Source organism: Prunus persica, chromosome G6 (genome assembly GCF_000346465.2).
Source record: "Prunus persica cultivar Lovell chromosome G6, Prunus_persica_NCBIv2, whole genome shotgun sequence".
Classification (NCBI taxonomy): Eukaryota; Viridiplantae; Streptophyta; class Magnoliopsida; order Rosales; family Rosaceae; genus Prunus; species Prunus persica.
The window spans coordinates 3,607,995-3,633,257 of record NC_034014.1 but is presented as its reverse complement, the minus strand read 5'-3'; the positions used below and the strand labels follow the sequence as shown (position 1 = coordinate 3,633,257).

Below are 25,263 nucleotides of genomic sequence, written 5' to 3'. Positions count from 1 at the left end.
TAGGTACGTAATTTTATGTGGGTGCTTGCCTACTCGATTAATATAATATGTGGGTATTTACTTTCATTGATTAATTTGTATTTCACCCATATATTAGGTAAATATTATGAATGAAAGAATTCAAAATTTAAATTCTGAAATTCAATTACAAGTAAATAATTCATTAAATTTAGATTTTCAATGTTTTCCTTATTTACCTTAAGGGGTAAAATCGACACAATAAAAAGAGTAATAAAAGTCAAAAGACCTACATCTAAAACAAAAAACACATGAACTATATTTGTGGACCTTTTTTTAATTTTTTTTTATATAAAATAATAATCAAAACATAATATTTGAATATTTTTTTTGTCAAAAAATAAATAAATAAATATAGTCGAATATTATGTTTTGATTATTATTTGATATGAAAAAAAAATTATCCGAATATATTTAGGAAATATGACAAGGGGCACCTAAAAAGATAAGCAACGTCATTATATCACTTCTCATACTCATGCAACACACGTAAATACATACCATGTCTAATTGATTCATTATCTCAAGGCTCAGCTTGCTACAGTGAAATCCATATTTTTATTGTTATATTTAAAGAGTATACTCGTAAAATAGAATATTTTAAAAGAGAGTATAGCTGGCTATACTCCATAAAAAGAATATTTTAACAGTATAGCCGTTCGGCTATACTCCATAATTTGAAAGGTATCGCACGCGGCTATACGCTATAAAAAAAATATTTAAAAGGTATAGCCGCGCGGCTATACTTTAGAGTACAGCCGTACGCGGCAACATAAATGTTCAATGTTTACCTTGTAAAAATTGTGCTGGGGGCGTGAAAGAACTGGTTTGTCATTATATGCATGTACAAGCTTTTTCTCAGCATAACTCCGACTGAGATCGTCAAGATTTACCACCCCAGCCAAGATCTTTAGTCTTTCTCTAAAAGGTGCAGTGGAGCCCTTTGCAAATCCTTGAACTTTTTTCGTCTCATTGTCGACCATTTTCTAAAAGCATCATTCAAATATATCAACAGACTGAGTGTTCCAATAGAACATAAGATCACATTTCCATCAGGGAGAGTACGTCAGAATAAAGTACATGCCTATCCAAATGGATGAATTCAAATGGATGAATTTGCATAGAAAATGAAGTTACCTTGATGCTGTCCTGGAATTGAGGAGAGACGTCTTTATCAAAATTCTCAGAAACTTTGAAATACATTACAAGACTCATCCCCTCTCCATCACTATCACCAAGAAACATTGCAGCATGATAAGTAGGTAACTGCAACAAGGCGCATAGCAATATCATTAGATATTGCCAAAATATAATAAACAAAACATAACAAGATAAATCAATTCTGAAAAAAGTCGGCTTCTCTACTCTACAACATGGAATGATATATCCTGGTCTAGGCCAATACAGAAACCTTTTTGATTGACCTGTGGATATATCATTGAAATGTTCAATAATATACATGTACATCAATCCCAATATTCTAAGTTTTCTATCTGTACAAAGAAAAGTGAATTATTTGAATACTTACATTGTTCAATGGTTTCTTCTGCATCACAGGATCTCCTTTTAAAAGAAAGTCTGAAAACGGCTTTCTCTGGGACTGCGAACCAAACTCTCCGCACTTAGAATCTTATCGTTGGAACTTACAGAAGGTACGAATCGAGATAAGCCGGATTTCAGGGCATTGTCTTGAATTTTTTTTCTTTAGAATCACGTCCATACAAAGCTTCCATAAGAGTGATCTAATATATTCTTCCTCTTACTGCAAACTTCATCAGCCTTCCCTAAGCGAGAAAGCTCATAGCCCTGGGCTCATCTTTGCCAGTGATTTTATCTGATTTGCCTCCATCTATTTTCATATAGCTTTGGTATTCTTCATACTTACACCCATTTTCAACAAAGCGAACAGATCTTTCGTACTGAAGTACTTGGCCACTTGAGATATTCCCAACTTGGATTGCTTGCTAATGGAAAACCATCTGTAGAACAAGAGAAGAAAATTAAGAAAACAAAACAAAATCCTTTTCCAATAAGTAGCTCAAGAAAAACTACTTCAGTAGTAATGACGTTTTGCAATCAAACAAGACAACAAGGCTTTCATTCTGGCGGATGCCCAATACCTCCATCTATACTGATAAAGTCATCATCCGAGTCAGACCCCAGAATACTCAACGAGTCAAACTAAACTTCCCACTTGGCAAATTACTGCAAATGATTATAAACCAAGCTTCCTCTTTAAGGTGTGCTTTGTGAAAATCCCACATCGAAATTACACTCTCCTATAAAGTTGTTTATAAACAAAGCACTATGATGGTTTGGTAAGTGCGGTTAACATTAGAGAGTTGGGTTAATGGGCTTTGCTATAGGCTCGGCTTTGGATTTGGCTTTCATTAATAACAATTATATCAATCAAAGACTTGGGGCTCTTGGGCTCTGGAGAAATATATTATGTTATTATACTAAGTAAATAATAACTAAAACATAACTACTAATTAAAGTAACTAAAAAAGACAAATCCATATTATGCTACTTAAGGGGTATACTACTATTTAAAAAACAAATTCGGTAGTATAGCCGGGCGGCTGTACTATTTTTAAAAAAATTAGGCGAGAACATAGTATAGCCGTGCCGCTATACTTTTTTTAGAAACATTAAAACCTGGTATAGCCGCCCGGCTATACTATATAAGAGGCCGGGCCAATACCTAGTATCAGAGCCAAAAGTCCTTAGAAGAGTTGTTAGTTTGAAGGTTCTAACTAGGTTTTGCAGGTCTAATCTTCTAGTTTTTCTGTCAAGTTTCATTCACTCACTAGTTATCGAGTTGTCTAGCTGTCGAATAGGCTCGTTAGCTGTTGCCAGGGGAGCGTAAGGCGTTAAGAGACCTAGGCAAGGACTAGCAACCTTCAATTAGGAGGAGAATATAAGGAAAGCACAAAACCCAAAATATTAAAATGGCAAGCCTTAGGAGAATCTTGTCGACCCATTCTTCTGGAGAAGCAAGCTCTAGTAGTAGTTCTAGCCATAGATCCTAAGGGGGAAAAACTCTCAAGAAATAACCATGCGGGACGTAGAAAAGGAGTTATGTAACTGGGATATACCTAGAGTACCTATCACTGATATATACTATAAAGGATCTTTCAAGTTTAGATCTGATTATGCAATAAAAACTGTTGAAAAAACTATATCTATCATAGATAAAAATGATAGTTTCCAGCTATTTACTCAGCGTCAAATCGACCATTGGAGAGTTGGCCTAATGGGCTTTGCTCTAGGCTTGACTTTGGATTTGGTTTTGATTAATAATAATTATATTAATCAAAGACTTGGGCCTTGGGGATCTGGAGATATATATTATGCGGCTGCACTATTTTTAAATAAAATTTAAAAAAATCGAGTATTGTCGGGGGGCTGTACTATTTAAATTAGGAAATAACTGGGTATAGCCGTGCGGCTATACGATTTTTTAGAAACATTAAAGTATAGCCGCCCGGCTATACTACATATATATATTTTAAAAAGACCCGCCTAGGTGCTAGGCTTCACGTGTAAAACAATGGTAAAGCCGATCGGCTATACTAATTTTTTTTAAAAAAATAAGAAAATTAGTATGTTTAAGTCAATTAATTTTTTAAAATTTTATTTTTAGTAATTAAATCATATATTTGCCTCATTTAATTAGTTAAATTAGTAAATATATTTTAATTATTATTTATTTACTGAATATTTTAATTAACTTCATGAATTATGTTACTTAATAAATAGTAATTAAAATATTATATTTTTTCTTAAACAAAATATTTAAATACTAATAATTCACTAAGTAAAATAACTAAAACATAATTACTAATTAAAGTAATTAAAAAAGACAAATCCATATTATGCTAGTTAAGGGGTATACTATTTTTAAAAAAACAAATTTCAGAAAAAAAGAATATAGCAGTGAGGCTATACAATTTTTAAATAAAATTAAAAAAAGGATTATAGCGGGGCGGCGGTACTATTTTTAAAACAAATTAGGAAAGAACAGAGTATAGCCGTTCAGCTATACTATCTTGTAGAAACATAAACTAGACCCAGTATAGCCGCCCAGCTATACTATTTTTAAGAAACAAAAACAGGGGTATAGCCGCCGGCTATACAATATATATACTCGTCAAACAGTGGTAACGCCGAGCGGCTATACTATTTTTTTTTAAGAGTATAGTCGGCCGGCTATACGATTTTTTTTATAAAAAAAAATCAGAAAATTAGTATGTTTAGGTTAATTAATTTTTAAAAATTTATTTTTAGAAATTAAATAATATCTTTGCCTCATTTAATTAGTTAAATTAGTTTATATTATTATGTTTAAATTACTAAATATATTTTAATTATTATTTCTTTAGTGAATATTTAATTAACTTCATGAATTATGTTACTAAATAAATAGTAATTAAAATTTTATATTTTTTTCTTAAATAAAAATTTTAAATACTAATAATTCACTAAGTAAAATAACTAAAACATAATTACTAATTAAAGTAATTAAAAAAGACATATCCATATTATGCTACTTAAGGGATACACTATTTTTTTAAAACAAATTCGAGAAAAACGAGTATAGATTAGGCAAGAACAGTATACTCTTTTTTGGAAACATAAAAAACCCTGTATAGCCGTCCGGCTATACTATATATTAAAAAGAAGACCCGCCTAGCTCATTGGTGCCTAAGCGCCACGTGTCAAACAATGGTAAAGCCGTCGGCTATAATATTTTTTAGGCTTATTATCACAAAACGTCCCTAAGGTTTACGAAACTATCAGATTGCATCCTTAATATTTTTTTGTGTTACTTATGGTCCTCAAGGTTAGTATGTGCAATCACAAATGGTCTATGCCGTTAGGTTCTGTCAAAAACTCTGTTAGTTTGCAGACGTGGCATACATATATATCACAAAACATCCCTGAGGTTTACAAACTTATCACAAATGATCCCTATGAATTTTTATTTTTATTTTTTAATTTAAAAATTCATAAATGAAAAAATCATTTATAGACGGATTCTAATCTTGAGGACCATTTATGAACCCTAAACCTTTAGTTTTTTTCATTTTTAAATTTTATGAATTTTAAATTATTTTTTAAAAAACTTCATTAGTTTGTTGATGTGGCATATATATGGAGCCAACATCTACAATAATATAGTGTCACATGTATTTAAAATTTAATATATATTTTTAAATGATTATAATTCATAAAATTTTAAAAAAGAAAACAAAAACTTTATGAATTTTAAATTAAAAAAATTAAAAAATTTCATAAGGACCATTTGTGATAGGTGTGTGAACCTCAAGGACGTTTTGTGATATACATATATGTCATGTCAGCAAACTAACAGAATTTTTGACGGAATCTAACGGCAGAGACCATTTGTGATCATGCATACTAACCTTGAGGATCACGAATGACAAAAAAAAAAACATTAAGGATGCAATCTGATAGTTTCGTAAACCTTAGGGACGTTTTGTGATAATAAGCCTATTTTTTATAAAAAAAAATTCAAAGAATATAGCCATCCGACTTTACTATTTTTAAATAAATAGCAATTAAAATTTTCTATTTTTTTCTTAAATAATACGAATAATAACTAAAACATAACTACTAATTAAAGTAATTAAAAAAGACAATTCCATATTGGGAAAAAGAGTGTAGCCGAACGGCTATACTATTTTAAAATAAAATAAAAAACCGAGTCTAACCGGTCAGCTTTACTATTTTTCAAAAAATTAGGACAGAACAGAGTATAGCCGCGCGGCTGTACTATTTTTAACAAACATTTACAAACCAGAGGATAGCCTTACAGAAAATTTATAAAACCGGATATACCCTTTTCATAGATACTATGATTTTTTTTAATTATTCATTTAGATAATCAGTCAGCATTTTTTTGAACTTCGAGGGGACAAATTGCAAAATTCAGAACAGTTAGGGCTTTGTTACGATTTATCATAAACTTTGGAGTGGAAACTGCAATTTGCATAAAGGTACAACAGTGAGAAGCAGGAGAAGTCCCTTTGATTCCCGCACTTTACAGATCTTAATCGTATTTCTTCATCTACAGAACAGATCTAAATCCAATTGATCGTCGATTTCGTTAAACCAAACGACGTCGTATATTCAATCCGAATTACACATTTTCTTCTACTTTCTGTACATGGCGTCTTCCAGCAGGATGGAATCTGACGGAGACGATGAAGCTGAAGCTGAAGAGGAAGAGGTTTCTCCTCCATTGCTTCGAAATTTTCAATTTTCATTTATAATTGTAAATTTTAATTCGTAGTGAATTGAGCTTCAAGTCGCAATTTGCCTGAATTTTTATTTTTATTTTTTGAACTTGAATTTCACCTCAACGCCACTAATGATGGCTAAGCAAGAAAAGTTTCAAGCTCGATATCAACAGAAATAATATTTGTTGCAGGTTGAACATTTTGATGATTTCACTCTGGCCTCTTCATGGGAAAGGTAATTCATTTAGATCTTTTTTTTTTTTTTACACCCTGATATTTTTTACCAAGTAAATTCACATGCAACTAATTTGGATTTATAAATTTCATGTTTTACAGGTTCATTTCTGACATAGAAGCTGTTTGTCGGCAATGGATGGCAGACGGTCCAAAAAATCTGTTGGTATGCTTAAAGAAGCTTGTTCTATTAATCAAATAATGTAATTGAATCATTCACCACACATACAAGCATTTTGATTGCTACTGCTATTTTGCATTGATAAGTTTGATATTGTTGAGAGCTGAAGCATGTAAGTTATTATTGTCCCTTTATTTCGGGTTTGCATTGTGGATTTCGTGTATTCTTTCTGTCTGTAGAAAAAGGATGCCAGGGAAGTTTCAGAGGATTTATATAAGGTCAAGTCGGAGTTGAAGTTTTCAGCAAAGAATTATTGTATGGAATACTACTTCGGAAACAAAAATGAAGGTAACAATGAATTTCGGTCATAAATTTGTAATTACAATATTAATGTGGGAGGCTAATTTATTATGTCGTGGTTGTACAGGCAAAGTTATTGATTGGAATTCCACATTGCATGATTTGCAGTTGTGTTTTGGGGTCAAAGAATTTTTGGTATGTTTTAACTTGACACCTTTAGTTCTTTATTTAGTTCTTTAGTGATTTTTTCTTTTGGCTTCAAACTTGTTGAGTATTTATCATCAGGTAATTGCTCCTCAAAGTGCCAGCGGCGTGGTTCTTGACGCACCTGAGGCTAGCAAGCTTTTAAGTGCAGTTGCAATTGCTTTATCGAATTGTTCATGGTGGGTGGGCGGGATACCAAGTTGAAACTCTTTTTTTGTAACTTTTGATTATTCTTTGACATATGCCTAGATCAGTTCTAATGTCTGGTATTAGATCAATATCCACATAGTGTTCCTTTACAATCAGTAGCCCGCAGTTTATTAACTTTTTATCATGGTATTAGATAATTTTTGCAGTTCATTATCTGAGTATATTTTATCAACTTGAGATCTTGTTTAAAATTTGGCTATGCAGTTTGTGGCCAGCGTTTGTTCCAGTACATGTACCTTCTAGGAAAGCTTACATTGGAATCCAAAATATGGGAACAGTTTTTACAAGAAGATTTGAGGCTGATCATATTGGTAGCCAGGTTCCGGTAAAACTCATGCATTTGGAAGGATTGTATGAGTTGTTTGTTTCAAAATTTGTAAGTTTCTACCATAAGTTGTATGCTGTTTTTTTCTTTTCTTTTTTATATACTCTTACTGTCTCATGTTGGTGATTCATTTACCTGCTGAGCTGGCATCACCACTATAGTTTGAAGCTGATATGATGTTTTATGTATTATTTCTTCTAGGTTTCTTTTTATTCTCTACTTTGAAGCTGTAAGTTTTTTTTTTTTTGTTTTTTGCAATCTGATTTATGCAATACTTGATTTTTATGTTTTCCTCAGGAGAGACAAAACCCTTTTTCTTTCGTTATTCCAAAGGTCTATTTTTTCTCAAGTAATAATAGCGGCTTTTCTCTATTTTTATTCTTGGAATTATATGTTCTTTGTGTACCTATCTTGTTCTGTATATTTTGCTATGATCTCAGTGATTGTGTCATATGTTCATACCAAGTTTGTAGTGGGGGAATTTGAAGTTCTATTGTCTTTAAGGTTAGCTTTTAGTTCCCTGTTTCTCCAAATTCTAATTATTTTCCATTTGTTGTTGAAGGCCTACTCCACATTGGACTTTTCTATGCATCTTTTCAAAGTCCATTTTACTATGAAGCTAACCTACAGATCCCTTCCTCATGATGATGATGTTCAAGGAGATGATCCAAATGTTACTGAATCTGAAATAGATCTTGGTGGTGACACTCACAATAGAACACAGTGGGATGATGATTGTCCATGGAGTGAGTGGTATTCTGCTGAAGACCCTATAAAAGGTAATCTTATCCTGAACTATTCATTGTAATGCTTCCTGTTTTTGGTTTTTCCATAGTCATGTTTTTTCTTTAATTATGAATGTCTGGGCTAATGTCATCGGTTTTCCTTCAAATCACGTGCATGTTGTTTACTGATATTATCCTTGGCATGCTCGATAACTCAATATGGAGTTGATATTCTCTTTTTGTTCCTAAATTTATTTATTCTTTTATCATCTCCTTTCTGAGGGGACCTAATAAATTACACTAATTGTGGTTAATAAAAAAATTATTAAGATTCATCCTACTTTTTGCCTGTTCAGTGTGGACGATATGTCTTCCATTTAGTTTGATGTATGTATCGTCTGCATACAGGATTTGAATTGGTTGCCATATGGTCAGAAAAGGTGGTTGAGAGCTCCCTGGAAATGGCTGAACTGGAAAATTATTCGCCCCATGAAGCTCAAAATTGGATATTATCTCCAGATATGTCTTCAAGTTTGTGAGTATTTCTTTCCATGATATTTGCCAATTTTTATCAAGTAAAAGCTATGCCTGTCATAATTGTTGTCCATGCAATATTGTGAATATTGGGCAAGATTTTGGTTCTTATCGTTCATTTCTAGCACAATAAACGTGACAAGAGAATTTACTCATAGCGTCTAGCCCCCAAATTGTATAATTTGGGTGGCTAAATTATATCATTGTGACCTCTAATCTCCTCAAGTAAAATTTATGTAAAGCTGAACTTTATCTTTAAAAGCAATATCCAATGATCCGCATGTTCAAAGTGCCAGTACATCGTTTTTATTAATTGGTGCACATATGAAGCACCTAAAATGGGGTATTATTTTGTATTGTGCTTAATTTATTAAGCTTTCTGATGAATATTTTTCTCTCAGAACTGATTCTTCCAAAGGAAACAGAATTGGATTTGCTTCTCAACTGTGCCTTTTGCTTGAGGCATTGAATATGTCCTTTGAGGCTCAGTTTATGGAAGATTTTGTGTCAGGTTTGAATTTGACTTCTTATACCAACTTTGATTTATGAGCTATTTTCATTAAGTTTCATGTTTCTGTTTCATGAGTTGGAGATGGCATTTTGATTTTGTGAGATACCCACTTTCTCTTTTTCTTAATTTGTTTTTCTGTGGGTAGTTGAAAATCCAGGCTCCGATAATTTGAAATCCTCATTGGTTATACCCCCACCTACAGTTATTGATCGTGTGCTTAAGGAACTCTTTCATGATGGTATGCTCCCTTCCTGCAATACATGTTCATGTAGTTAATTAAAATACACCCTTGACAATATATTACCATGGTTGCTGAGTATCATTGTTATATCTGCAGGTGCACGATTCCCAGATGTGGCTGCTGCTGAGAATAAGACCGCTCGAGCTATTAAAGGCGCACCTCTTGAATCCCTTTTTGCACAGTTTTGTTTACATTCTCTTTGGTTTGGAAACTGCAACATTCGTGGTATGCGTAAGAAACAGATTTCTAATATTTCGGATGTTAAAACCATTTAAAGAAGTTATTTATTGTGTATCCCATTCAGCTTATTGGATTCATTCCCTAGTGATGTTATTTTCTAAATTATGACCAGCTGTTGGTTTTTCTATATGTTTGATCAGCTATTGCTGTTATCTGGATAGAGTTCGTTCGAGAAGTTAGGTGGTGTTGGGAAGAATCACAACCATTGCCCCTAATGCCAACCACTGGTCCAATTGACCTGTCCACTTGCTTGATTAACCAGAAACTTCACATGGTAATTATCTGTAGATATCTTCCATGAGTTTGATGGAATTCGTTTGTACCCAAAAAATAAATAAATAAATAAGTAAAAATTATCTCTGAATAAAGTTTCTACACACTGGTTAACAGATGGATTAAAAAATTTAGAACCTTTGCATATCTGCCTTCTATAACAACACTGATCTAAGCTTATGATTTTTGCTGTATGGCGCCATGACTCCTTGTCAATGTACAGACAGCGATGAACACACAAAGTATACCATTATGTGGATCAAATTGTGATTGAAGTAATATGCCTGACATGTTAATTTTAATTTTAAGATATGATGTGCAAATTTTGGCATTTGACCTTATCACATGATAATTCCTTTGAAGCACATGAAACCAAGCCAAAAACATTTTCAGCTTTCTGCTTTTCTCTTCAGCTTGCAATATGCATTGAGAGGAAGCGCCAATTGAATGAAGACTTTCAAGATTGTATTGGAAGCCAGGATCATTCATCTCCTCAAATCGAGGTGAAAATGGTTTTTTAAATTCCTTTTTTGTAATATGATCTTACTGCTTATGTTCTAATTCTACCTAAATCACAGTTCCTCTTGACTTCAGCATGACCATCTTATTTGGCCTAAAAATGCAGGAAGATGGTCTAGATGAGGACAGCTCAAGTATAATGCAAACACCTGGTGAAAACTTTGATGGGAAACGTGACAGGTGAACTAAGCAAGTGAGATCTCCTTGGTTTTCTTCATTAAATACTAACTAATTGTGTTGGATTATCTTTTCGTTTTTCTTTCAAACTAGATAAAATTTTGTTTTGGAGTATAATTATATTTTGGGCAAAGGAAAAGTATAGTGGTCTGTTACGAAGTGCAGTTATTTAAATTTCTTATGTGCTCCATGATTTACTTATGTAGCGTTTTAAGTCAATGTACAGTCAGCGACTAGGGAAGATGATTATCAATTTACAAAGAAAGATAAGTTTTCATGTGATTTATGCACTTTACCTTGATCATGCAGCAGCCCTGCAACATCTGATGATTCTCAACACTCTGAAAACAGTGTATCTATAGTTAGTACTAAGTCTGAAGATGCAGAACCTACTAATCTAAAACCTTCAGATTGTATCCGGAGGGGTTCAGCTGGAGTGGCAGGGCCTATGATGCTCCTGAAGTCATATCAGAGCATGCATGCACCATTCACGCAGGTTGATGTAACACTACTACCAATTAACTACCAATCATAGTTTGTGCTCTTACCAAGCCTGGAGAATATAAAGTTGATATTTTTCCACTTCATCATTGTAGGAGGCACCACTTATGACAGAAGACATGCATGAAGAGCGGCTCCATGCTGTTGAAGCCTTTGGCGACTCATATGTAAGATTCAGACATTCATTATGTTTGTCTTAAGTTTCACAAGGTTCTTTGTATTAGTATGGGATCAGATGGTTCTCCATGTGTTAAGTATCTTGTTTACTGTGATAATCTTATTAATTATTCTATTGCAGAACTTTTCTGCTCAGTTGGAGAAAGAGATCTTAGCTTCAGGTAATAAGCTTTAAATTCTCTTTATTTTGTGACGCGACTTGCACATTGGCATTAACAATTAGTGGGTAACATATTGAGATGCTGTTTAAATTTAACATGTCACTTATGAGCTGTTAAATTTTGATTAGACATGTCAGCATTTAAAGCAGCAAATCCAGATTCTGTTTTTGAAGATTTTATTCGATGGCATTCTCCTGGAGATTGGGAGAGTGATGACACAAAAGAGACTGGATCATCCAAGAGCCCTGCAATAGAGGGTTCAAAAGCTGACTGGCCTCCTCAAGGACGGCTTTCAAAGAGAATGTCTGAGCATGGCAATTTATGGCGAAAAATTTGGAATGATGCACCGGCGTTGCCAGCTTCTGAGCAAAAGCCAGTTATGGATCCAAACAGAGAAGGAGAAAAGGTAAACTGACTTAAGAACAGTTATGCTGTAGAAAATCATTGCTGCATGTCTGTTGTCTAAATGGTCCATGAGAGTCAGAGTGTCCATGGATCGGGTGGGGTCAGTTTTGGGGCATTTTACCACCTAAACCTGAAACAGAACCAACCCAATCCAGCAATGGATTGTGTTTTGTTGGTCAGGTGATTGGTTGGGCACTTGGGCATTAACCAATTAATTTAACTTGCTCAATGGGCCAACAGAAATGGAATAGGCCCATATACATGAAATTGGATGAAACCAGATGAAGGAATTCCCATGGCCTTGTGTTGAAGGCATAAACTCCTGTAAGAAAAGGGAAGCAGATTTTCTTACTTCCAGGTGGGGGACTCATGGCACTAAGTATTCACATCAAAATATGATCAAATGAAAAGAAGAAGAAAAAACATAGATTGCCCTTGAGCCTTGGTTTAAGTGTCATGGGATGGGTGGTGTGAGACAGTAGATCCTAGGTTCAAAACTATATGTAACAAAAATAATAGATTACATATAACAACAAACAAATGATGTGCTGCTCAATGGTTAGCGTTGTGTTAGTCCATAAAAATCAAGTTGGTTCCCTTTTGCAATAGTTTTTCTTTAGTTGGCTCCTGTGTCTTTATGGTATGTGCAGTATCTCCTTAATGATTTGCTAATGTTGCATTCCGTAGATCCTTCATTACCTGGAAACGGTACGGCCGCATCAGTTGCTCGAGCAAATGGTTTGTACTGCCTTCAGAGCATCAGCAAGTACTTTAAACCAGACTAGTTATGGAGGCTTGAAGCAGATGGCAACCAAAATGGATCAACTTTACATTACTATGACATCTGCATTGAGGCCTTTGCAAGGTTGCCTAGTGTGTTTCTTTTAGAAAAGAAAAAACAAATACTAATATGTATGTGTGAGTGTATATGTACTTTGACTCTAATATTGGAGTGAGTATTTACAATTTTGGTTTCTGTTCCAGCAAATCCTCTATCGCCTGGCAGTGAGACTATTGAAGACATAAGACGGCTGTGTGGTGTTTTTGAACATGTTGAGAAGCTACTTGCTATTGCAGCTTCTCTTCATCGTAAGTTCTTGCAAGCCCCACGCCTCTCCGAAGCAATATTTTCTGACTGCTGCAGCTTTTATTTTCCTAGAATGGGAACAAGCTCCTCAGGAGACAACGCTCAAAAGGTAAAAGGCCTGTATTCATGACAACCTTCTTATTATAGCAGTCCAGCAGATAATGCCCTCATGTCTATAGGGTGTTAATCAGGAAGCATAAGTCTTACCGAGGGATCAGAACTTTTCGTTGCTTGAGGAATTGAAAATTTGTATCACAGCGTTTATGTGAGCCATACTTTTTAGCTGGAAGCCCCAGTAATTGTTAATCATATGCCTCTCTTATCTTTGCAGGAGTTTGACAAGAAGCAACCAGTAAGGGCGCACGAAAGACTGGTTGTGTCAAATATGTTTACACCTCCCACTGCTAACCAGTCATGGAGAAAAGTTTTGAGCTTGGGTAATCTTCTCAACGGCCACGAACCAATCTTGAGGGAGATAATATTTTCCAAGCGTGATAAAATCAGTGGGAATCACTATGCCGCCCGTACTCCCACAATTTATCAAGAAGAAGTAGAAACATATAGAATGTATACATGTGGAACCTCAAATGACCTTCGTGTAGCTCTTTCCGTCGTTTCATGTGATTAATAATGTTTTCAGGATATTGTACAGTAGTTAATAATATTCATTCTTTATGAAATTTTATTCCAGTCATTTCTTCATAGAGATGGTTTTGGCTTCTTGATTTGGAAATCCCGTAGAAATGAAACTCTTTTTTAATCTTTGCTTTGGAATTGGAAATGGATCCCTGTTGTGTTGCCGATGGCATATGGTAAGATTTTGAATTTTTGAGAATCAATAATATTCCAGGCTTCAAAGCTTCTAAAAAGTAATTCCAAATCGATAATCTTAATTGTTTCACCAATTTTCCTATGTGAATTTGGTAAATGTTCATGCAGAAGTTATTGCGCAAATCAGTCCGAACTGTTTGTTTTAATAATGCTGAAGAAAGTCAAAACACATCCAGGGCATTTGGTCTAGTGGTATGATTCTCGCTTAGGGTGCGAGAGGTCCCGAGTTCAATTCTCGGAATGCCCCTTAACATGTACTTTCAGGATTTTCTTTTCTTTTTTCTTTTTTTTCTTCCCAAACACACTGAAAATATCAAGCCATCCGGGTAATGCTCCTCTAACCATGTGCTTCTAGGATTTTTTTCTATATTGCAATTTGCATTGCATGTGAACATACTAATAATATCAAGCTATTGGATTATAATACCACACTATCTAGGGCATTTGGTCTAGTGGTATGATTCTCGCTTTGGGTGTGAGAGGTCCCGAGTTCAATTTTCGGAATGCCCCTTAACATGTACTTTCAGGACTTCTTTTTTTTTTTTTTTTTTTCCAAACACACTAAAAATATCAAGCCATCCGGGTAATGCTCCTCTAACCATGTGCTTCTAGGATTTTATTATTATTATTTTTTTCTAAATTGCAATTTGCATTGTATGTGAACATACTTATAATATCAAGCTATTAGATTATAATACCACACTATCTAGGGCATTTGGTCTAGTGGTATGATTCTCGCTTAGGGTGCGAGAGGTCCCGAGTTCAATTCTCGGAATGCCCCTTAACATGTACTTTCAGGACTTCTTTTTTTTTTTTTTTTTTCCAAACACACTAAAAATATCAAGCCATCCGGGTAATGCTCCTCTAACCATGTGCTTCTAGGATTTTATTATTATTTTTTTTTTCTAAATTGCAATTTGCATTGTATGTGAACATACTTATAATATCAAGCTATTAGATTATAATACCACACTATCTAGGGCATTTGGTCTAGTGGTATGATTCTCGCTTAGGGTGCGAGAGGTCCCGAGTTCAATTCTCGGAATGCCCCTTTCTTGAGCTGACTTTTAGCATATTTTTTCTATGATGCAATTTGCATTGCATTGTGAACACACTTATATTATCAAGCCATATTAGATTATGTTTTCATTCAACCAATTCGAACCGGTATTTTTAATATTAATAATAGGTAGCATGTCTCTGAATGTAAAACTTGTTTGGAGGTAAAAGCTTTCACAGAAGATTTTTACAGTACATGTACATGTTCCACGAAGCATATGGGTAATTTATGGACATCATTGAGTGCCTGGGTTTTTTTGTATCACTCACTGGAGCCCCATCAAAAGATCATAGGTCCAGAAACTACCTTAAAGTCTCCTACCCCCATATGTACGGCTGAGAATGAGTGGGGCCAGCATTTCGATTAAGATTAGACTGCTTTTATAGTCAAGAAGTGGACAAATGAAAAAGTGAGGCCTATGCACTGCACTCATGAAAAAAGAAATAAAAAAAACTGTACCTAGGATAAGTTTTGATTCCTCCAAGTCTATGACCCAAATACACAACAAAATTACACAAATGAAGATACGAGAAGAGACCCGTAATTTTCCTAATAAAATCTCTCTTACTACTTGAAACCCTTGATTGTGAAAATGCTTGAGTATTGATCCATGGGCACAATCTGATTTGAATAGCTAGAATAGTTTTCGTTCAAACACTATGATATACTTATATATAAGCAATATTAAAGAAAGAAGAACCGAACACAAGACCTCTATACATCAATAACCGAACTTCTTAAATTACAAGTCTCTTGCCACTGTGATTATAACACATACTTGGGTATTTTTTGTTTCATTTCTTATCTCTCTTTTTATTTTATTTTTATTTTGGGGTCTATGCAAGTAGTCCTGGAATTTTCATGGCTTTTAAGTCAACATCAGAAGAAAATAGACCCTACATGAGAATGGGAACAGCGGGCATGAATGGTGGGTGGAGAGTAATAAATAAAACAAGGACATGTGTACTACACGTATAATAAGATGCCTATATGCAACATCAATGCTTTCAATAAAGATCATGCACCACCAATATAATTTCTCCAATTGAAGTCTGTGAGCCCAGATCAAATAGAAATTTGAGGATTTTTTATTTTTTTATTTTTGGTTTAAAGTTTATTTTATGTGATCAATTGTACATTTGTCTTAGCTCATTTGAAGGTCTCAATCTAAAAATAAATCTCTTACTTAATTAAGCAAATCATAGTATTTCATCTATTAAACTTGTCTATGTAAATCTCTGCTGATTTTGACCCTTCAATCCGTGGATTTTTATCCTTTTCCCTGTTCAATTATTGCTTTCCTGATCCACATCTTGACTAGATGGGATGGATAGCTTCATTTCATAGCTCAGTTTTCCAATGGGGAGCTTCAAAATTCAATACGTTTTCATTTCATTTCATGTGTTATGCAGGACATATGATGTTTGTGGATTGATATTATAAATTTTTTTTTTTTTTTAAATTTAAGTGTTTAGAAAGTAACTCCTCAGATGTTTGAAAGTTAAAATTTAATTTGATCAAGAGGACAACAAGATGAGATATGTTTTCTCCCTTTGCTTTAATTATGCTTGTCCAAACCGAAATTAAACAATAGGAGTTCATGACATAACATGTATGAGCTTCTTGAGGTCGACAAACGTTTTTTTTATATATCAATGTACCATGTATTTCAAATTTATATATATTAACGGTTCACAATCGTCTGCGTGTTAATATTAGTTTGCACTAAATTTTAGACTTTCAACCACGAAAACAGTAATAAAAAAATTTTCTTTTTCTTTTTCTCTTTTGTAATAATGACAGAGAATGATTTAAGCAATAAGAGAGTGCAATGATAATGTATAATTTTGGGTCGGGCATAGGGATATCCTGCTATCTACATGGGGCATCATTTTCTTAGCCATCCTTGATTGCTTGAAATGATGAATGATTAAGAGGAATCGTTTGTGGTGGGGCAAGGCTTTCTACCTTTGAAAACACATAAATCTTGTATTTAAATACTGCACAAAAATAAATTGTGGGGTTTTGAAATTGACATGTCTTGTCTTAAGTTTAGGGCCTAAGAAGAAAATGGGGGAGAAGGCATTGGATGCGTTTTCCCTTTGCATAAAATAAACAAAAAAGAAGTGCATAGACCACACGATTTAAGTTATAACCATCATCTTCTTCTCCTACGCTACTCATTCTTAATTAATTATTGTTTTAAGTGCCATCATTAAATTAAATTAAATTTGTTGATAGTTTTATGTTCCATTATGTAATGCCTATGTCCCTAGGTTGCAAGTCATCTTAAGATTAGTACCTTTCACTAGGAGGTTGCGTGCATCAATGTTGCTTGAATTGCTAACCATTAGTCAAATTTGGAAATGGCTTTTAGCAAATCAAATGGTGAAATCCTTCACGTAACTTATCATTGCGTTGATTTCCAATAATATGTGTACTGATGTAGGACTAATAATTGGCCATCTTAAGCTTATCATTAACTAAGTGTTAACACTTAATTATGAAAACACGATATGATGTGTGGTAGAGAACTAATCCCATATTCAAGAGTTGGTTAACCGCTTTCTCTCTTTCCTCGGATTTATATTTTTTTTAAGAAGAAGATTATACTAGAGACATTTATATTAAATATCTTGCTATGTTGTTCTAAACTTTTTCAACATTCAACATATCGGATTAGATTATATTGCATGCTATATATGTACTTATAACAAGTTTTGAGTTACTCAATAATATAACCCGTTTTGAACGAAAATTCATATCAAATTATCAATTATCAGATTTAAAACTAGACTTCGTCTATTCAAATGAATGCTAAATACTACTAACCGTATAACATTTTCTCATTCCATAAGCCTCCATTTAAAAGACCTTAATGTATTTGAGGGAGAAAAACCCTAGTCTTGCTAAAGGCCAAGCGTTGATCATACCCTAAAATTTATAACACAACACCAAAAACCTTACCAACCTTCAACCATTTTCACATGAAATTCGTCATTCCCATTTCCCAAATTCCCCCCACCTTCACACAAATTTGTCATCTTCAGCCTTTTCTGTTTTTTTGTTTATTTATATATATCCTTACAATTATTACTATTTGCTTTTGCTAGATTTCTTCTGACTTATGGAATCCCACTGCTGAAAGCCAAATGGTACGACTGGTCCCCCATTTGAAATCTCTGGCCAATAATCAGGCAGATGTGTTATTCCTACCAGGCCCTCGCCATCTTAAGGATCCAGTAAGGACGTATGTTGCTTTAAAGTAGAAGAACCGTATGTGTACGTATTATGTTTTTTAGGGCAAAAACACAAATTTCAGCATCTTTGCGTAACTAAATTGCAAAACTAGCAGCACATAATTTATTTATTTTTCAGAAATAATACTTATTGTATATTTCGGCATTCAATTTACCGTCAACTTTTCTACTAACGTGAGTTATAACGACGTTCAAATTAGAGATTTTAAGTTTGATTCTCCTTATAACGACGTAACAATGTTTTGTTTTTTCTTATTTGTCATTTGTGGATGATTGAAGAATTTGAATTAGGACTGGAGACAGTTGTTTATACGTATGAATAACTTGTTTTGATATACGTAAAGCCAAAATGCATCAACGAATGGTGGTCACATTTCAAGAAGTTTTTCATGCCATACATTAGTGAGTCACTGCACAATCAGTCCAAATATGACATGGATATAGCATGCTGCCGATGAATTACTACACATACCATTGACACCAAGCTGGTCAGAATTTTGTTTCCTGAAACTTAATAGGGTTTGTAGACACGAGGCCAGCACTGCAGAATGTCCTTGTGATTTTTTTAAAGTCCAACTGTTTTTTTCTTTTTTCCACCAAAAATAAAAGTATTCTTTTTTAAAACAACCTTGTGATTGCAGATTGCCAATGAAGGAGAAATTAAATAAAATAATAAAAAAAGAAGAATCAAAGTGATCAAATTGCATCTGATAATTGATATGATTCTGGACAATGCGTCACGGGGTCATCCGTAAATGATACCCACCATCAACATATTATGATAAATAATCAGAATTATCTTAACTTGTAATCACATTTAAGAATCTTAAGTCAAATTGGTCTCCTAAAAGAAATGGATTTTCAACCTTTTCATGCTTAATACCTAGATTAATTACGATGCCCTGCATATGATCCTTTGAGCCCTTTTCTTCATCTGTGATCCAGTTCACGGATTAAACCCAAAATGCACAAGGATCAGATTTTTTGCCGATCTTATTCTGCCATTCTTTTTCCTTTCTTTATTGTGCCTTGATTTTTCATATATTTTTCTTCTATGGAAGAATCTAGCATTTGAAATGCAAGTCCTGATTTTATTCAAAAGACGTAGCTGTTTACCATTCACCTGAAATCGAGTACATATTTGGTTCTGTAACTTTTGTACATCAACATTAATGATGTTGTTGCATCCTTATTTTTTTTAACTCGAAATGTACAACAAGAGCGTTAAACGGCCGACCTTTAATATATTTGTCAAATTGTGATTTGTAGGAAGTAGGGAATGATGAAAATTTTCATCATGAACGTAGTGTTTTCAATTAAACATTACAACTTTGTTGTTGTTGCTGTTTTCTTTTAAAACAGATGGTAATCATCATTCATTTATTATAACCATGATGTAAATGATTATTGTCCCTAATGCTAATGATGCATGACACACTGAAAGCAATGACATGATTGATTGGGGAGTGTGAATTACAAGTATCTTCCAATTTCTTAAGTTTAAAAGAAAATTCTTATAATCATAAAATAAAAAAATTATTAAATGAACCTTGGAGAGATTTTAAGATACTCATTAACCATTAGTTTTGGAGGATGGTAAGTGAGTAAACACAAATGTACACAGGCTACCTGTTTGAAAGAAGAAAAAAACAACTGGTTTTTTCTTGTACGAGAGAGTATTTGTCACGTTTCGTACAACCCACGAATGCGTTTCACCCCTGAAAAAAGAAAAAGATAAAAGAGGAGCTCATGTGATTGATTGTCCGGCGCTATATTCGGGGAGAGAGAGAGAGAGAGAGAGAGAGAGAGGGATTAGATTGGAGATGAAATCTTGTCAATCGGGTCGTCTCAGCAGGTCATATAATGTCAATTTACCAGTGGGGTTATATATTAGGGACATTAATTCTGAAGCAAGACTTCCCTAATTTAGCAAGCACCCACTCAGGGTTTATCTCTGATGTGTTCCACTGATATTGCTTGTTGATGTTGCTTTGTTTGTATTATGAGTTGTCTTCTAGTGAGCTTCTTTTATTGTTTGATTTCTTAGGTTCATTGTTTCTAGCCTTTGTGAGGTGCTGTTGTGGATTGGCACTGCATTTGTTGCCTGGAACTCTCCTTCTTTAGGGGCTGTTGTGTATTGCAAATTCTGTAATTTACCCCAGTTCTGCAATAGAAATCTTATTTATCGCAAAATAAAATAAAATAAACTTCTTCACAACATGAAAATCTAGATGTCAAAGGGATTGCTTTCTAATAAATAAGCACTTTATTATCTTTAAAAAAATGAATTATAAGTATTGATTTCTAACAATAATGGCATCTCCAATAACTCCATTCAATATTAGTGGCAATTTTTTTTTTCTAAAAATAGAAATATACAAATCCATGTCCTGCTGAATCGTGAGCATTTTCAAAGTGGCCACCCATTTCCTCTAGAGCTTGAACACATTCATGTTATATATCAACACTAATGAGGTCGCAACCATGGAGTATGCATATTTACACTTCTGAATGAAGCAAAGATTAAGCACTAATGAGGACCTTAACTTAAAATGGGTTTTCAATTTTTCCCTAGTCCTTAATTGGCCTGAAGATTTTTCACCTCCTTTAAGAAAAAAAACTTAATTACAACGGTAATAACACTATTTTACCATCCACTTCAAGCCAATACTTATTCCACGCACCAACCCTTCAATGTTGCAGACACGCAATCTTATTTGGCCCTAGCTATGGTTTTCCACATATATGCATATTGTCTTTTTCCCCCTGAGAATAGCATTCAGAGTGTTTTTTTTAAAAATGTTATAATCATGACGTTACTAGGTGAATTATATGTTTTTGTAACTTTGGTATGACGTTCCCAACCATGCATATTAAATAGGTAAATATATAATATATGTAATAATTATATTAACTTATAGACACATAGGGTTTGATAGGTTCTTTCAGCTTAAAAATTAATATTTCTAACAGATAAATACATACAAAAAAGTACTTGTACCATTACAAATACATATAATCAATTATCTAAGAAGTATTAGCAAAAGCCATTAGTGCTATAAATTGTTCTTTTAAAAGGTAGAGTATACATAGATTTTATATGAATCTTATACCAACCGAATGCTATTCTTCAACGAGTTTTGTGTTTGTTACACAATTTGGTAATTCTAAATTAAGAAATATATCTCATAATTTACTCGGATCTTAAAATTTAACCATTGAATATCATCTTTGATTATCGACGAACTTCCCACCATTTAAAATTGTATTGTTCAAGTACACATAAAATATAACTGACTCCATCTAAGCTCTAAGATTACTAAACTGTCATAAAATTTCAAACTTCATTTTACCCTTTTGAACAAATTTTTGCTCTTTGAGGAAAGAATTTTAAAAAAAGGAGAGAAAAAAAGGTGTTGATTCACAAACGCCTTATGGGTGCGTATAAATGGTAAATGGGGGTGTCTTGGATTGGTGGAAAAATAGAGATTTAAGGGGGAGTGGAGAGAGCAGCAGAGGCAGAGGCAGCAGCAGCAGCAGCAGCAAGAGGAGGGTTGAATAGTAAACATGTCACTTCCAAAGGGGCCACCATGTGAAATTTTGTGAATTCTCTCTTCTTCTCTCTTCTTCTATCTACATCTCTCTCTCTCTCTCTCATTTTTTTCCTTGGGTGAGAGAGTGAGTGAGCGAGAGTCTCATTCATATTCATTCATCCATCCATACTTTTTTACGTCCCATCACCAAACGCTCCTCCTCTCTCTCTCTCTCTCTCTCCTAAAACCCTCCCCCTTTCTCACTCACCCAAGAGGAAGAAAAAAAAAAAAAAAAAAAAAAAACCCAAGAGGCGATCGAGAACCTTTCCCGTGAAAAGGATCCACAGTACTAACATCCCCCTCCTCTGAAACCTCACCATCTCCAAATATTCAACCCTCACATGGAGGAAGGGAGAGAGAGAGACAGAAATAACCCACAATTCAAAGCCTCAGCTTAGGGACCAGAAAGAGAAAAAAAAAACCCATATATATTATATACCCAGTTGAAAATATTTTAGCTTAAGTGCCAAAACAAAGAGACAATGGATTCAGCTTCAGGGGGAACCGGACCACCCGACCCGAATACCAGCGGAGGAGAGGGCCCATCATCGGCAGCAACCGGGTCGATAGCCGCGGCTGCTGGTGGTGCCGTTGTTCCAGCAGCAGCAGCCGAGGCCTCATCGTCTCCAGCCCCGCCGAGCCGCTACGAGTCGCAGAAGCGGCGGGACTGGAACACCTTCCTGCAGTACCTCAAGAACCACAAGCCGCCGCTGACGCTGGCACGGTGCAGTGGGGCCCACGTGATCGAGTTCCTCAAGTACCTCGACCAGTTCGGGAAGACCAAGGTCCACGCCGCCGGCTGCCCCTACTTCGGGCACCCCAACCCCCCTGCCCCGTGCGCCTGCCCGCTCAAGCAGGCCTGGGGCAGCCTCGACGCGCTCATCGGACGACTCAGAGCCGCCTACGAGGAGAACGGTGGACGGCCCGAGTCGAATCCGTTCGGGGCTCGGGCCGTCAGGATTTACTTGAGGGAGGTGAGAGAAGGTCAGGCCAAGGCTAGGGGGATCCCGTACGAGAAAAAGAAACGGAAACGGCCGACCGTTACGGCCACCGCGGTTGTCGGGAATGTGTCGGCGGGTCCCTCTCAAGGAGGAGGTGATGGCGATGTCGGTGGTGGTGATGGCGGCGGTGGTTCAAGTACCACTGCTGCTGATGCTGCTACTACTAGTACGGCAGTATAGGAGGTTCTCTCATCACCAATTTTCACCCTTCACCCCTCTTTTTTCTTTTTTAATTTTTAATTTTTTATCTTTTATAATTATATCTTCTCTCTGTTTTTAATTGTGATTATGAGGTATGTATATCAGGCGATTCTCTTATATAATTGAATCGACCAACCCATGAACAAATTTTTTAGAAATTTCCCACCATCTCGTGCTAGTTAATTTCCAACTTAATATCATATGGATCATCATCTTTACTCATTTTACTTTGATTTTATGATACTGTGCAAATGATCATAGTGATACCGCTAAACAATGAATATAAATCCGAAATTACTTCCTCATTTTCGTCTAGTTTAGACTATCACTTCTACTTAAAACGACAATTCATTTAAATCCAATAAATAACAATATTATTCATTTGGGGTTCATTTATTCTTCTCTATTATTTAGGTTTTCTGCAACCAGCAGGACTGTTGACTGTGGAGGTCACAGCAAGTCACCTGTGGCTTACTGGCAAAAATAGGGCAAAGCTGCCAAACCATACTAAAAACAGACAGTTAGCAAAACCAGCTCTATATATAGCTGATAGCTTTCCCAATTGATCTCTCTGGTCCCCCGGCTTCTTTGCATTCATCCACCAGCTATATCTATGTATCTATAGCTGGGCTCAAACTCAATCTATAGATATATATCTATAAATCTATGTGTCATCATGCCCACGTGCGCTTCTGATTCACTCATATTTTGCACTTTCAGTTTCAGGTGTTGTTTTCCCCCCCTTTATAAATTATATCCACACCTCTCTTCAATCTAATAAGAATTTGTTTTTAGGATTTATTGGGGGTCTTTTTTTCTTGGTATTTGAATTGGGATTTAACAACTTACAAGCATATCAATGAGTAGAAGAAGGAAAAAAGAAAAGAAAGAGAACGGGTTGGTTTAGTTGGTAAGGTTCATGTACTGTGTGTAGTTTTATTAGTGTTTTAGTAGTTCTCGTTGGTGCACGATCTGTAATTTTTTACATAAATCTATACTAATATTAGTTGGTAGTTAGGTGCCACGCATAAATACTTCCCACTCGAGATTATGGATTTGTCCTAAAGATGGTAATGAGAGTAACAATCTTCTCCTAAATTTTTTATTCAAAAATAAAAAAAGAAAAGAAATAATAAATAATCCCTTGTGATTGTTGTTGCTCTTATTTTTATTTGGAGTAACCTTCCACCTCAGTATGAAAACGACCACCAGCCAACCCTCTTGCTTCCCATTTTATTATATATCTCTTGCAAATTATATTATTTATGTTATTTTATATTTTGTTATAATGGCGTAGACCCCACCACTGGTCACTCAAAAACAAAACCCATTTCTGGGTTTCAAAATTAGACTCCCTCCCCCATATCCAATGGAAGTGTCATCATGCTTACATTTATTGTCCTACTATAATGTGCTAAAATTATTTATATTATTTTGTGTGCTCTTTTTTTTTTTTTTTAATCTTATTATAAACAATACTGATCCTTATGCACTCGGCAGGTGCTTTTCACTTTCTGGCTTTTTGAAGAATCGCAATTGAGATTGTCCCTCTTTTTTCACTTTCTGCTTGCCCTTTTCCTTTGCTCCTCTTCTATTCATCTTCACATATTGGAAATACCACTTTGATCCATTTCTCTCAAGGGAAAAGAACATAAATCTTGCAAAAAGTAATATAGATTTTCTTACAATGAAACAAATTGTATTTAAAATAATTTTGGAGGAATTAACTAATTTTCGAGTACACAAATCCGTTACATAATGTGATCACAAAACGTAATCCTTTTGATACTACTCTTATATTTAAAGTGCGCCGTATTCATCCACCTAACTTTTCCGTCGCAACAACTTTCTTTTACTATTGAACCATTTCTTGTTCCAAAAGTAATTTTACCCTTACATAGTAACTCTTTTTTTCATGGCTATGGATAGTCGGAGAGTTCACACGGTTAATTTGGGACCTGTCATGGCAGCACCCTTTACTTTAGCACGACTTTCTGGCTAGTCAAAATCTATTTCGCCCTTTAAAGATTATGTTACAAAAAGATAACTTTAGGATTAAAAATTGTGGAATTACAGTAGAAGTAAAAA

The 25,263-nt window shown here is 34.7% G+C and overlaps 3 protein-coding genes and 4 non-coding genes across 8 annotated transcripts; 6 read left to right on the top strand and 1 right to left on the bottom strand.

Annotated features, from left to right (window-relative positions):
* LOC109949463 lies at positions 542-2,144 on the bottom strand. Its single transcript, XM_020565074.1, has 5 exons — positions 2,101-2,144; positions 1,904-1,997; positions 1,156-1,284; positions 810-1,004; positions 542-556 (listed from the first exon to the last, which is right to left on the bottom strand). The coding sequence occupies exons 1-5, from the start codon at positions 2,142-2,144 to the stop codon at positions 542-544; spliced, it is 477 nt and encodes a 158-aa protein (XP_020420663.1).
* LOC18774901 (rab3 GTPase-activating protein catalytic subunit) lies at positions 6,030-13,987 on the top strand. 2 transcript variants are annotated; one of them, XM_007207169.2, is made up of 22 exons: positions 6,030-6,274; positions 6,476-6,519; positions 6,621-6,684; positions 6,879-6,987; positions 7,067-7,134; positions 7,225-7,322; positions 7,558-7,729; positions 8,241-8,457; positions 8,812-8,938; positions 9,339-9,448; positions 9,594-9,686; positions 9,786-9,914; positions 10,070-10,203; positions 10,616-10,705; positions 10,828-10,901; positions 11,211-11,394; positions 11,495-11,566; positions 11,698-11,737; positions 11,866-12,143; positions 12,830-13,007; positions 13,127-13,338; positions 13,561-13,987. In XM_007207169.2, exons 1-22 carry the CDS (start codon positions 6,212-6,214, stop codon positions 13,855-13,857), a joined length of 2,853 nt encoding a protein of 950 aa, XP_007207231.1. In that variant the 5' UTR covers positions 6,030-6,211; the 3' UTR covers positions 13,858-13,987. The 2 variants fall into 2 exon arrangements, with proteins under 2 accessions (XP_007207231.1, XP_020422305.1); XM_020566716.1 differs by having other exon boundaries at positions 6,031-6,274; positions 11,208-11,394.
* TRNAP-AGG lies at positions 14,236-14,307 on the top strand. The gene has a single exon. It is a non-coding gene; the product is annotated as a tRNA-Pro (tRNA).
* TRNAP-UGG lies at positions 14,499-14,570 on the top strand. Its single transcript has one exon. It is a non-coding gene; the product is annotated as a tRNA-Pro (tRNA).
* Positions 14,770-14,841, top strand: TRNAP-AGG. The gene has a single exon. It is a non-coding gene; the product is annotated as a tRNA-Pro (tRNA).
* TRNAP-AGG lies at positions 15,040-15,111 on the top strand. Its single transcript has one exon. It is a non-coding gene; the product is annotated as a tRNA-Pro (tRNA).
* LOC18774140 (protein LIGHT-DEPENDENT SHORT HYPOCOTYLS 5) lies at positions 21,852-23,402 on the top strand. Its single transcript, XM_007205760.2, has one exon. The coding sequence runs from the start codon at positions 22,456-22,458 to the stop codon at positions 23,152-23,154; it is 699 nt and encodes a 232-aa protein (XP_007205822.1). The 5' UTR covers positions 21,852-22,455; the 3' UTR covers positions 23,155-23,402.